Source organism: Sus scrofa, chromosome 14 (assembly GCF_000003025.6).
Source record: "Sus scrofa isolate TJ Tabasco breed Duroc chromosome 14, Sscrofa11.1, whole genome shotgun sequence".
Classification (NCBI taxonomy): domain Eukaryota; kingdom Metazoa; phylum Chordata; class Mammalia; order Artiodactyla; family Suidae; genus Sus; species Sus scrofa.
The window spans coordinates 54089278-54102953 of record NC_010456.5 but is presented as its reverse complement, the minus strand read 5'-3'; the positions used below and the strand labels follow the sequence as shown (position 1 = coordinate 54102953).

Genomic DNA, 13676 nt, shown 5'->3' with positions numbered 1-13676 from the left:
TCCGCCCCTCTTCTCTTCCTCCCTTCTTCCCCACCTTCACTTGTTCTCTAATGTTTCTTTGAGCATCTTTGGACATTTGTATTGAGTCATGAGCTCCTTGTGTAATAAAATGAAGCTCTTCATTCTTCAAGGGAGAATAACATTTTTGACTTCTGAATTAAAAAGTGATTACTTGTTACTGCACCCTCAGCCTCTATCCACCTAGCCTATAGCACTTGTTTCTAACATGGAGGCCTAGGATTGAAGTCATGGATGAAGTTGGGAATAGTCAAGGGATGGAAAAGATTGTCATATTGTTGTATGTGAAGCATTGTCTATAGACCAAATGATGTCTCCTATATAGACTTATTCTTTTAAAAACATATGTTGATGCTGTTGTAATTGTTAACATGCAAAATCCTTTCAAATGAGCCTAACTCCACAATAGTTTTTTGGTTTTGATTTTAGCCGCACCCATGACATATAGAAGTTCCTGGGCCAGGGATCGAATCTGAGCTGCAGCTGTAGCAATACCAGATCCTTTAACCCACTGCACCAGGCCAGGAATTGAACCTGTACCTCAGCAGCAACCTGAGCCACTACAGAAACTACATTGGATCCTTAACCCACTGTGCCACAGAGTTTGAATAATGCAGCTATTATGATGTGCAGCTATTATGATGTGAGGGTCTAAGAAATGCTTTCATGTTGTCGAGATTTACTAACAAAATGGTTTGGAAAAATAGATAGAATCTTCTATATTCTGATATAGAAAGTTTTTATATGAAGGTGGTGCTGTCAGTATAGGGTAGGCTTTATAGGTCCTCAGTCTTTATTATCCACATATCCTCTGTAGAGATTAGTTCATTGTTTTTTGATTGAGGGATGTTCTTTCTTGAGACAAGCTGGGAAAGCAAAGAAGCCCTAGTTTTTTTACTTCATATTTTAGGCATTCATGCCTAGAATATTAGCTTATTTTAAGCATTAGCTCAGTGATTTATAAATGTGTCACAGAGATAAAAGTATGAGAATTTATAGTAGCTTATCAGAATTATTATTTTCCTTTAACCTTCTAAAGAACTGGATAATTATGTCTACATATATAGGTCAAAGTTATTACATGCAAGAGAAAAAACAGTCCGTTTAAACACTATCTGTACAGAACTGTTTGTAGGTTGAAATATAACAAATTCTTTAAAGAAAGATACCAGCAGCTAGCTGCCCCTAATGGTTATTAATACAAGTGATGTAAGAGCATTGCCATGGGCTGCACCATTATATGTATAATTGCTCTTTCATGGTCTAAAAGCTGAGCCTTTTTTGGATGCTTTCTGGACCTACCATCAATACCCATCAGTGCAGTCTTGGATGTTTTCAGTAGGGAAGTCTTAGAAAGTTGAGCATTTACATAGGATATCTTCATCATAAGAAAAATTATACCCACATATGCTATTAGGTACTATATACTGATATAGTTAGGAACTTGGAATTGTTAATCTTACATTTCTTTTACCCCCTAACAATTGTTGGAATAATCATTCATTTCAAAAAGCCACCAACAAACTCAGTCTTTGGTGCAGAAATAATTTTTCCTTTTCTCAACGTCATGGAGTTAACCAGTGTACAGCCTCACTTATAAAGGAGAGGTGACCAGTTGGAAGATTATGCAGAATCTGAGCATCTTGATACAAGGAAAGAAAAGATGACAAAATAGGCTTAAATCTGATGGATAGTTGGTGTGCAGAGTAAACATTTACTCCCTTAGTGGAAACTTCATGTTAGAACTCCAGCACCAAAATTTTGCCCTAGCCTCTCAGTTTGTCCTATCTGATAATTCTTTTTAATAACCCCCACATATTTATTTTGTTGCCTTGTTGCTAATTGCTGATCTATTTCAGTAAAAGTTCTTTTAAAACTCCCAAGAAAGGTCCACTTATAGAGGTATTAGTTTTTGTGATCAGTTGTCATTTCACAAAACTGAATTAACAGTTAAAAAAAAAAATCCAAGGTTGAACTGAAAAGCATAATTATGGTAGACCAGCTTTTTACATCACTCGAATTACTTACTGTTTTTTTTCCTTTATACCAGGAACAGATTGAATATAATTATGCATTCTCTTGATGTCTGATATTTGATTATAATTTTCAGAATGAAGTACTGCTATTTGATTTGTTTTTTAATGCATAATCATTTGCATGTGCTAAGAAAATCCCTTAGGTTTTTCAGATCTTCTAGATCAAGTGTTATATGCTTATAGACCCAAAACTTCTTTTTATCATCCCTTCAACTTGCAGGGCCATCTGTTTTGAGTTAGATCATAAAGATTGCTGTTTCTCTTCCTGGTTTTCATGTTAATGTAGCAGAATGCAGGGTTATGTCTCAAAATCTTGCTCACATTTGAAGATTCATCTGACCTGTCAATTTTGAAGTAACTAAACCAAACCTGGGACACTGAATTATTGCTACTTGCAGTTTTACCCTAAAGAAATAATCTTTCCCATTTTGTGTTTCTATGTAAATTGATTATGATCCCCCAAATTCTTCTAAGACAGCAAGCACCATGCCTAGATTTGTCTTTATAGTCATCCATTTCTGTTTCTTGGTCTAATGAAATTATAACTCTTAAATAATTAATTTCCTTATTAAACTTATTATAAGCATAAAATGATATTTTCTTCACCTAAATAGAGGCAATTTGTTTCCATATTTATATTCATGAATTTCTTTTTCTCTCTGTTCAGTGATGAAAGGAGAACTCAGGTTCCACTGCTTGCTACTCAAAAACCAGTAATTTGAGAGGCAAATGGCAGTAGAAAGGAAAAGTGTAATCAGAAAAGCCAGCCATCTGGGGAAAAGGTGAACTTGTGTCCAGAGACCAACTCTGAAGATTCTGCTCAGCCATGATGGTTTTTAAAGGGGAAAATGGGGGTGAAGTTGGGGTGGAAATCTCAGAGAACCATCTAGGCAGGAGGTTGGGTTCCATATCTTTCTCCATTGAGTGCAGACTGGCTGACTCTCTCTTCAGATGTTTCCTTGCCTGCGGATTGCTAAGGGGGCTTTTGGGGGTAGAGAACTAGTCATTCCCTAACTACTTAATTCTTCATTCTTATATCTTATACCTCGAAAAAGAACAAGTTAGACAAGGCATGGTATGGGTTAGAAGAACCTAAGCAGGAGCTAGGTTAAATTGCCTGGTGATCTCATTCCTATAATTAGGTTCTTTCAAGGTTACAGGGGAACAGAAATGGGCAAACAGGAAAGGGGTGAAAGAGCCACTTCCACAACTTTTAAAGGATTTTTACTGTTATTCTTTTTCTGTTGCTTATCATACATAAGCAGTGTTTGCATTGAGATGAAAATAATATATTTACCCTTTTTAAAAACTGTATTTTGCTTGTTTCCTCACCCTTGAATGATCCCTTTTGAATATCTCATAATGGAATAAGCCAAATGGACCATTAGATTGATACCAGAAGTTAGTGTCAATGTCACACATGATCTTTCGTGTTCTTGATTATCTTTTGAAAATAATGTGTTGTCTGTCACATCTGCTCTTCTTCCTCATGCTAAAGATGGGTATTTAAGCTTTTGCTCGTTTACATAATAATTCTATTTTGTCCTATAAATAGATTAGTCTCCTTTGTGACTTGCTTATCCTGTGGTCACACACAACCGAAAATTATGGAGGGCAGACAGACCTCGGTAACCAGACTGACCGCTCTTTTTGTTCTATGTACTATAATTCTAAAGCAGCTCAAGCTAGGTACCTGATAAAATCAGGCTAAGAAAATTTCTGAAAGAAAAATCTCCAAAACCTAGATCAATTTAAACAAAACAAAACAAAATCTCATGAAGTAAACCATTTTCTACAGCAAAATTTTGAAATTTTGTTTTTCTTTGAATCAAGGCTCAAAATGATTGTTCTTGGAGTTCCCTTCATGCCTCAGTGGAAACGAATCTGACCAGCATCCATGAGGACATGGGTTCAATCCCTGGCCTTGCTCAGTGGGTTAAGAATCCAGCGTTGCCCTGAGCTGTGGTGTAGGTCGCAGATGTGGCTCGGATCTCATATTGCTGTGGCTGTGGTGTAGGCCAGCAGCTGTAGCTCCTATTTCACCCCTAGCCTGGGAACCTCCATATGCCATGGGTGTGGCCCTCAAAAGACAAAGAGACAAATAGCGCCCTCCCCCCCCAAAAAAAGATCTTAATTCTCAGTTAGTGTTATCTACATCACTGGTAATCACAACTAGTCATGTGATTGGTCAGTTTCAACATGGAAAATAAGTTCCCCAATATCATTTACCATGGATTATTAGGTACAAAATTATAACTATACACAGTATTTTCTAAGCTGAGAATGAAATTGTTTTTTACAGTTATTCCTTAAAATTACAAATTGAAAATAAAAATAATCAATCATAATAGAATTGCCATTTAGTAATATACAAATTACTATGTATGTATGTTTCAGGGAACAAGTGTGGAATTTAACATCTATGCTAGAAAACTTTCGCTTGTTTTCTTTAATGTGGATGTGTATATTTTTTCTCTGTAGAATTTGCATGTTCCTGACAACTAAATTAGCCCTAAGTTTGGAAATGCAATATCATTTTTCCTTCTTTGCCCTTACCTCTCACAGGAATAAGAAGTCAAAGCAACTTTATGAGTCTAAAGAAAAAGGAAGGAATATATGTATATATGTTTTGTAGAAGGCAAAAAAAAAAGAGCTATTTATTATAATGTAAACCATGTGAAATGGATGGGTCATTTGAAGAGAAAGAGAAAAGTTTTTGTGGTTTTTCTTTGAAATTCACATATCGCAATGTGTAATGTCTAATGAATTGCTTTTTTTGTCATTTTGCATGAAATATGGGCAGCTCATCACAGCATATTAATTGATGATCTACTTACCTATTTCTAATCTGCTATTTTTTACTTAAATTAGTTGGGTTGCTGTTTATATTACTGCATTTTTATTCAATGGATAAAATGAAAAAAATTTAAAGCATTTTCAGAGTTTAATTTTAGATTTTACCTTTTTTCTGGGTGCTTAGATATGTTATAAATTGAATCACGCATTAAAGTCAAGCAGCATGTTTTCACAGAAACAGAACTAATGTAAAAATATTTTTTAAAAAAAGTTTTGCTTGCTACAGCTTTTCTCTAGCATGTAGTTGATACTAAGTTTTGTTGTGACAACACTGAATGTTTTTTTGTTTATTGTTCATATCACTCCATTTAGAACAATGGAGTCTTCATAAATATTTTAAAATGTCTTTGAGATAATGTGTATTTAATATTTTTTTCTCTTTTCCTTATGTCCCTACAGAAATTCATGATGAAGGTAAGGCATTGGATCATCTCTTATATATGCAGTACTTTGCGTGTTTTAAATTTGGTTACTCGTGTTTAATTTTTCAATCCATGGTACTTTTCTTCACATTTTAAAGTTTTTAAAAATCAAATCAAACTTTTGAACCTTTAAGTTTAAGTAAATACCTCACATGTTTAGATTTGTCAGCGAATGATGTTTGACATCTTTGGGTCTTACTGTGACATATTAAGTCTTACTTAGCCCACTTAGGTGTTTCTCCCATTGAAATAGATATTTTTCTGTAGCTCTCGATTTAGAATTTTCACTTTGGGGATGATATTGGCTGTTTGTGTTTATGCTCTGTTGTACGAATGCAGTAGGAATTTCATACACTGGGAAATTAGACAAGGCACCAAGAAGCTACCTACTATTGAATTACTTATTACGTAAGAAGTGAAAATAATTCTTATCTCTTTTTATTCCTAAGTCAAATTAGAAAAATGAAAAGGTTTTGGAGTTCCATGGTGGCTCAGCAGTAACAAACCCAACTAGTATCCATGAGGATGAGGGTTTGATCCCTGGTCTCGCTCAGTGGGTTAAGGATCCGGCATTGCCCTGAGCTATGGTGTAGGTTTCAGATGCGGCTTGGATCTGGCATTGCTGTAGCTTTGGCATAAGCTAGCAGCTGTAGCTCTGATTCGACTGCTATCCTGGGAACTTCCATATTCTGTGGGAGCGGCCCTAAAAAGTTTAAAAAGAAAAAGAAAAAATGAAAAGATTTTAAAAGGAAACAAACGAAAAGTAAAGAATAAAAATACAGTCATGATATTGAATGACATATGTAGAAGGAGAGGAAAAATACAATGTCATTCTTTGAGACATAAAGCGAAATGTTTTTTTGTGTTTATATACCTGCCACATGTCTCACATAACAGTCATGAAATTTACATTTTATCCAAAAATCTGAGAAACAATGTATAGAGAAATTTATTGTATTTGGTTAATAAAAGCCTCTAATATATTAATAGTTTCCAAAGAAGATCATTTCAAAAGATACAAGTTCTGAAAGGTGTTAAATCAGAATTATACATATAGATTTAAAGTGTTGCTCAGAAGAAAAGGCAGCAAAGTATTCATGTCAGTCTATTGAATTATGTTCATATTTGACAAAATTGAATCAGGGCCATTTTACTGACAAATGAATTTATTCATTAGCTTTAGGAATTTAACAGTTTGAATAGGAGGACAAGCAAAGTACTTATTTGAAGTCATCTATCAACAAGGACACAATACTTTAAATAATTCCAGTTATTCTTATTTAGTAGAAAACACTGTTATTACCTTGGGCTGAGCGAACATGAACTGCTTAATTAGCTATACCATGAAATAAGGGTTTGGGTTGGAGAAATGTTATCAACAGCAGCAAAACATGAATATGTTTTCTCTTTGCAAATATGAATCAATAACTCACACAGTTGGGTTTTTTTTTTTTTTAATTAGAAATTTTGATTGGCAAATCTGTGTTTACTGTACAATTTTATCCTCTCACCCCATCCAAATCCCTTGGCAAGTCCATGTCTCCATTCCCTTGGAGAATGATGAATGGGCTAGTTGCCTGAAACATGTATCTTAAGCCCTTTCTTTTTTCTTTTTATTTTTTTCCATTTTAAAGTTTTATTGAAGTATAGTTGATTTACAATTTTATGATGATCTATGCTGTACAACAAAGTGATTCATTTGTACATATACACATATCCATTCTTTTTCAGATTTTTTTTTCTCATATAGGTTATCACAGCATATTGGGTAGAGAGTTCTCTGTGCTATACAGCAGGTACCCATTGACAGTCCATTCCATGTACAATAGTGTATACCTGCCAATCCCAAACCTCCAGTCCATCCTCTGCCTCAACCTTTCCCCCTTGGTAACCATAAGTTTTTTTTCAAAGTCCATGTGTCTGTTTCTATCCGTAAATAAGTTCATTTTTATCTTTTTTTAAATATATTCTACATATGAGTCATATCATGTGTTTGTATTTGTCTGACTTAACTTCTCTTGGCATGATAATTTCTTGGTCCATTCATGTTGCTGCAAATGTTGTTATTTCATTCATTTTTATGGATGAATAATGTTCCATTGTATGTATGTGCCACATCTTCTTAATCCATTCATCTTTCAGAGGCTATTTGGGTTGCTTCCTTGTCTTGGCTGTTGTAAATAGTGGTGCAGTGAACATTGGGGTGCATGGATCTTTTTGAATTATGGTTTTATACAGATATATCCCCAGGAGTAAGATTGCTGGATCATATGGTTATTCTGTTTTTCATTTTATGAGGAGCCTTCATACTGTTTTATATGATTGTACCAAAGTACATTCCCATCAACAGTGTAGGAGGGTGCCCTTTTCTCCACACATTTTCAGCATTTATTGTTTGTAGTCTTTTTGATGATGGACATTCTGCCCAGTGTAAGGTGATACCTCAATGTGGTTTGTATACTATATTTATAGATTGTATTGCTATAAGCTTGCCTTTTAGAACTGCTTTTGCTGCATCCCATAAGTTTTGATTCATTGTGTTTTCATTTTCATTGGTCTCTAAGACTTTTTTCAATTTCATCTTTTGATCCATTGGCTATTTAGTAGCATATTGTCTAGTCACCACATGTTTGTGTTTTTTGCTATTGTTTTATTTTTCTCATGTGGTTGATTTCTAATCTTCTAGTGTTGTAGTCAGAAAGATGCTTGATTTTTCAATTTTCTTAAATTTACCAAGGCTTGATTTATGGCCCAAGATGTGATATATCCTGGAGAATGGTCTTTGTGCGTTTGAGAAGAATATATAATCTGCTCTTTTGGAATAAATGTTCTTTAAATATAATTAAGTCCATATGGTCTAATGAGTCATTTAAGGACTGTTTCCTGACTGACTTTCTGTCTGGATGATGTGTCCATTGCTGAAAGTGGGTGCTAAAGTCCCCTCGTGTTATTGTGTTGTTGTCAATTTCTACTTTTATGGCTATTAGTAGTTGCCTTACATATTGAGATGCACCTATATTGGGTGCAGTCTATCTTTTGGTTAGAGCATTTACGCCATTTACATTTAAGGTAATTATTGAGACCTATGTTCTTATTGCCATTGTTATTTCTTTTGCAATTGTTTTTGTTGGTCTTTTTTCTTTCCTTCCTCTATTGTTGTCTTCTCTTGTGATTTGATGACTATCTTTAATATTGTGTTTGAGTTGCTTTTTATTTGTGTATATATATATTGTAGATTTTTGGCGTGCAGTTACAATGCAGTTTTGATATAGCAGTCTATTTTGCTTTAAAGATTCTTTAAGTTGCTGGGCTCTTAATTTTAAATGTACTTCCAGTGACTTGTAATCGTACTGTCCTCATGATTGCTGATTTGATATCATGTTTGTGTATGAATAATTTCATACCTTTACAATATGTTTGCCTTTACCAGTGAGCCTTCTCATTTGTAATTTTCTTGTTTCTCATTGTGCCCCCCCTTTTTTCCTGCTTACAGAAGTTTCTCTAGTATTTGTAAAGCTGGTTTGGTAGTGCTGAAATTTTTTAGGCTTTGCTTGCCGTAAAGCTTTTGATTTTCTCTTTGAATCTGAACAAAAGCCTTGCTGGGTGGTGTATTCTTGGTTGTGACTTTTTCCCTTTCATAACTGTAAACATATCCTGCCACTCCCTTCTGGTCTGCAGAGTTTCTGCTGAAAAATCAGCTTATAACCTAATGGGGGTTCCTTTGTATGTTGTTTCTTTTCCCTAGTAGCTTTTAATATTTTTTCTTTGTCTTTAATTTTGGTCAGTTTCATTATATGTGTCTTGGGGGAGTTCCCATCGTGGCTCAGCAGTTTACAAACCCAACCATTATCCATGAGGATGTGGGTTCAATCCCTGGCCTCGCTCAGTGACATAAGGATCTGGTAGTGCCATGAACTGTGGTGTAGGTTGCAGACATGACTTAGATCCAGTGCTACTGTGGCTGTGGTATAGGCAGCAGCTCCGATTTGACCACTAGCCTTGGAACCTCTATATGCTGTGGGCATGGCCCAAAAAAGAAAAAAAAAATATGTGTGTGTGTGTGTGTGTGTGTGTGTGTGTGTGTGTGTGTGTGTCTGGGGGTGTTCCTCTTTGGGTTTATCCTATATGGGACTCCCTGTACTTCCTAGGCTTGAATTAGTGTTTTATTTCCCATGTTAGGGAAGTTTTTGGCTATTATCTCTACAAATATTTTCCCAACCCTTTCTCTCTTCTTCTAGCACCCCTATAATGTGAATGTTGGTGTATTTAGTGTTATCCCAGAGGTCTCTTAGACAGTCCTAATTTATTTTAATAGTTTTTTCTTTATTCTTTTCTGGAATAGAAGTCTGTCTTTTACCTCCTTATTCATTCTTCTGTCTTATGGATTCTGCTATTGATTCCGTCTAGTGTATTTTTTATTTCAATTATTGTATTGTTCATCTCTCTTCTTTAAATCTTCTATTTCTTTGTTAAATATTTCTTGTAATTTCTCTATATTGCCTCCATTTTTTTTTTTCTCAAGATCTTGGATGCTCCTTAGTGTTGTTACTCTAAAGTCTTTTTCATGTAAGTTGCCTATGTGCACTTCACTTAGTGGTCCTCTGAGCTTTGGTATTTTGTTCCTTCTTTTAGAGTGCATCTTCTGCCATTTCATTTCATCTAGCTTATTGTGTTGGTTGTCTCCTTTCTGAGGGTTGCAGGGTTATAGCCTTTCTTGCTTCTAGTTTCTGCCCCTTCATGGGTGAAGTTGGTCAGGGACTTGTGCTCAGTTCCTGATGGGAGGGACTGATGTCTGCCCACCAGTCCCTTTGTTAGGCAGGTCTGTGTTGAGAGATGGGATAGAGACAGCCAAGAAGACTTTATGCAGCCTATCTGTTGATGGGTGGATCTGTGCTCTCACTTTGTTGATTGTTTGGCCTGGGACATTTCAGCACTTGTGCTGGTAGGGTGTTGAGTGTGGCAGGGTTTTTCCAAAAGCTTCCAGGGAAGCACATGCTGATACTTATCCCCTGGGACTCTGCCTTCCGTGTCATGCCCCGACAGTGAGCTGCACTGATCCCTACCTCCCCAGGAGACCCTCCGAGACACTCAGGTAGATATGACCCGATTCTTATGAAATCCCTGCTTTGCCCTTGGACCCAGTGCATGTCAAACCTTGTGTGCACCCTTTAAGAGTGGAATCTCTGTTTCCCCTAGTCCTGTGGAGCTCCTGCACTCAAGCCCTATTGGGCCTTCAATGCCAAATGCGCTAGGAGTACCTCTTCCCAATGCCAGACACCCAGGCTAGAGTACCTGATATGGAGTTTGGATCTTTCACTCCTGTGGGAGAGCCTCTGCTATATATTTATTTTCCAATGTGGGTCGCCCACCTGACAGTTATGGGTTTTGCTTATATTATGAAAATGCCCTTCCTGCTGTCTTGCTGTGGCTTATTTGTCTTTGGGTGTAGGATATCTTTTTTGGTAGTTTCCCATCTATTTCGTTGTTGGTTGTTCAGCAGTTGGTTCTGATTTTGGTGTTTTTATGAGAGGAGGTAAGCTTGAGTCCTATTTTGCTGTTTTTTCTCTCACATTTGATAGGTGATTTGTTTTCCCTCAAGCTCTTTCATGAGAGAAGAGTCATATAAAAATCAATGAAAATAGAAAAAATGATGTCCAGTTTTAAACCAGATGGTATATCTAAAATAATTTAACTAGCTCTGATTTCTTTTAACTGCAAGGCCAGATCCAAAGACTTATTTTCATACCTGCATTGGATCATTCAGAAAGGTTAGAATTTGACTAAGTGAGGGCATATCCATGAAACTAGAGTCATTTAATCCACTTACAAGAAAGAAGAAGCTAAATTTTACTCAGCTTTCTCTTTTGAATAGTAGTTTTGTGTTTCAGACCTGAACACATATTATTTAAGCACCTAGAACCATCAGATGCTTCCTTGTCATAGGAGCCCATTACTGCTGGTTGGCACTGAACAGTGACTTACTAGTACTGTTATTGGCATGGTCTGTCCAATAGGCAGACACCATCACATGTTGGCCATCCCTTGCCAAGTGGCTGTCTTGACAAATTGTCATCTGACTTTGTCAGACACATCTATTTTGTACTGAGGCCTGATTTCTCAAATTGTTAGAATCATCCTGTGACCCTGTTATATGTTTTGTTACTTAAGATGGAAGGGTTATTTCAGTAGCTCATGCTGCCAGGGGTCCTCAGGTAGACCAGCTGCCAGGCCCATAAATTGTATGTTGCCCTGGTCCATCTAGTGCTATTCACATTTACATTTGTAAATTACTCGTGATGATGTAAAGGCTTATGCATAGAGATTTAAATTTTTTTTTTCCTTGAAACAGCTCATTACCGGGTATTACTATGAGTACTTGAAGGTAAACTTAAAAGGTTCTCTGTTCAAATATCTGGGCAAAAGAAAGAAGTTCTCTAAGGCAAATTTCTTTTCGTTGTTGCCTATTGTTTTAAGCTTTGGTGTTACAGCTTAGTATGACCTAAGCAGTAAACTTTTTAAGGTTTCACTGTCTTTCTTCTGACATGGTACTTACAATGGTCAAGGAATAGAGAAAAGTTCTCCTGTAGAGTCTGATTTTTTTTTAAATCTCTTGAATATTAAGGACCTAGAATTATGAGAAATGTCCTATATTGATTAGCATAGCATAGCATTTTTGCACAGAAACAATGACTAGTAAAACAAAACACCTTTAAATATTTAGAGGTTGCATAGTTAATAGATTAAATGGTGTCAAACAGCAATGACACTAAAGAATTGTCAGCTACTCACATATGTTAAAAACACAGAGGTGCAAAAAAAAACCTCAAACAACAAAAACACAGAACTAGTAATTTTTATGTGTATATAAACTTCTTTAGTTGATCTTAGTCATTACTGTTCTGGCTTTGTTTATTATGCTTTTCTGCTGCTACATTTTTAAGCTTATGACAGTGATACCTTAAATGTAGCTACTGTGGTCCAGTTTTTCCCCTTGGTCATAGAAAAGGATAATGATGAATAAACTATGCCTTATGACTTCATATAATTCTAATTAAGTGTTAATGTAGCAATATTTACATCAGAATTTCTGCTTAAAATATTGGTCCCTTAATTACATGTTTTCATCAAGATGCTGGAATGTTTAAGGCATTGGAATGTCTGACATTTAATGCCTAAAAAAATATTAAAATAAAATATTAAAATATTAATATTAAAATATTAAATATTAAAATAATCTGTGGACAACTTGAAGTGTGGTTTCTTTAGAATATATAAAGCATTGCTGCTTAGATTTTATTTGAATTTACTCTGGACTTCTTATTCACTTGTAGTTTACCAGTTTGACATTTTTATACTATTGTTTAATATTAACCTTGTCCATCACCTCAGGGATAATGGGACCAAATCTATGCACAGAACTGAAAAAATCTTTTTGATATTTTCCAAAAGTCCAGTTTTACCTTTAGTTAAATGCCTCTTGACTTTCCAACCCCAGAAATATTTAGAGGGAAGAATTTGGCAACGATAGTTGTTACTGACTTTTATTTTGTTTTGTTTTCCCCTGAGAGAGCAACAGCCCCTTAGTGTAGATGCCCCTTGTCTATAGGTGACCACAGTAGTCTAGCAGAAGTGACCTCAGGATCTGCAGGAGGGGCCATAAAGAGCTGGTGCCAGCTCATGAACCACAGCACACACTTAACTAATCATGGGAGAACCCTGGATGTGGTGGGCAGACAGTTGCATTTTCAGAACCAGGTAGGGCTCAAGTCATCCGCAGAAATGTATGTCAAGGACACGTAGGTTCTAGGTCATACTTTTACTGAAAAGACCTGATAGATCATGTAGATGGAGATCTTAAGAAATACGCAAAAAATTAGTTCTTAAATTTCTGTTTTCTTTGCTGTTAGTGTGCAAATCTTTTGAAGAAAATCCCATGGGCTTCAGCATATAATTGTTGAATGAATGAATAATTAGAGAATCTTCTTATTTTGAAGGCACAAGACAACAAACTGGGATTATTATGCCCAATACCCTTGAAGATCAAATACGCTACCTCTCTGGCAGTAGATACTCAATAAATATCTTTCTATAGAATAGGGAAAAGTGTTTCTTTTGTGTAGTATTTACTGGGGAATTAGCGGGATTAAAGTATAGATGGCATTGATGTGAACACAAGGTTTATGCATTACATAATTTAATTTCCTAACTCTTTTCTTAAGTGGTACAATTGAATGCACCACTTACTTTGCCTGTGTTTTAGATTCTAAAGAACGATTAGCCTGTTAACTTCAGAAAACACCAAGATATTTTTTCCAAACTGTGACCTTGAGAGGCATGCTAGCCT

The 13676-nt window shown here is 35.8% G+C and overlaps 1 protein-coding gene across 1 annotated transcript in view; it reads left to right on the top strand.

Annotated features, from left to right (window-relative positions):
- The window catches only part of RYR2 (ryanodine receptor 2), a 754552-nt gene that overhangs the window by 303738 nt on the left and 437138 nt on the right, over window positions 1–13676 (top strand). The window contains 1 exon segment of the mRNA XM_021072683.1: window positions 5310–5324. Within this exon segment, the coding sequence (XP_020928342.1) occupies window positions 5310–5324 (15 nt within the window).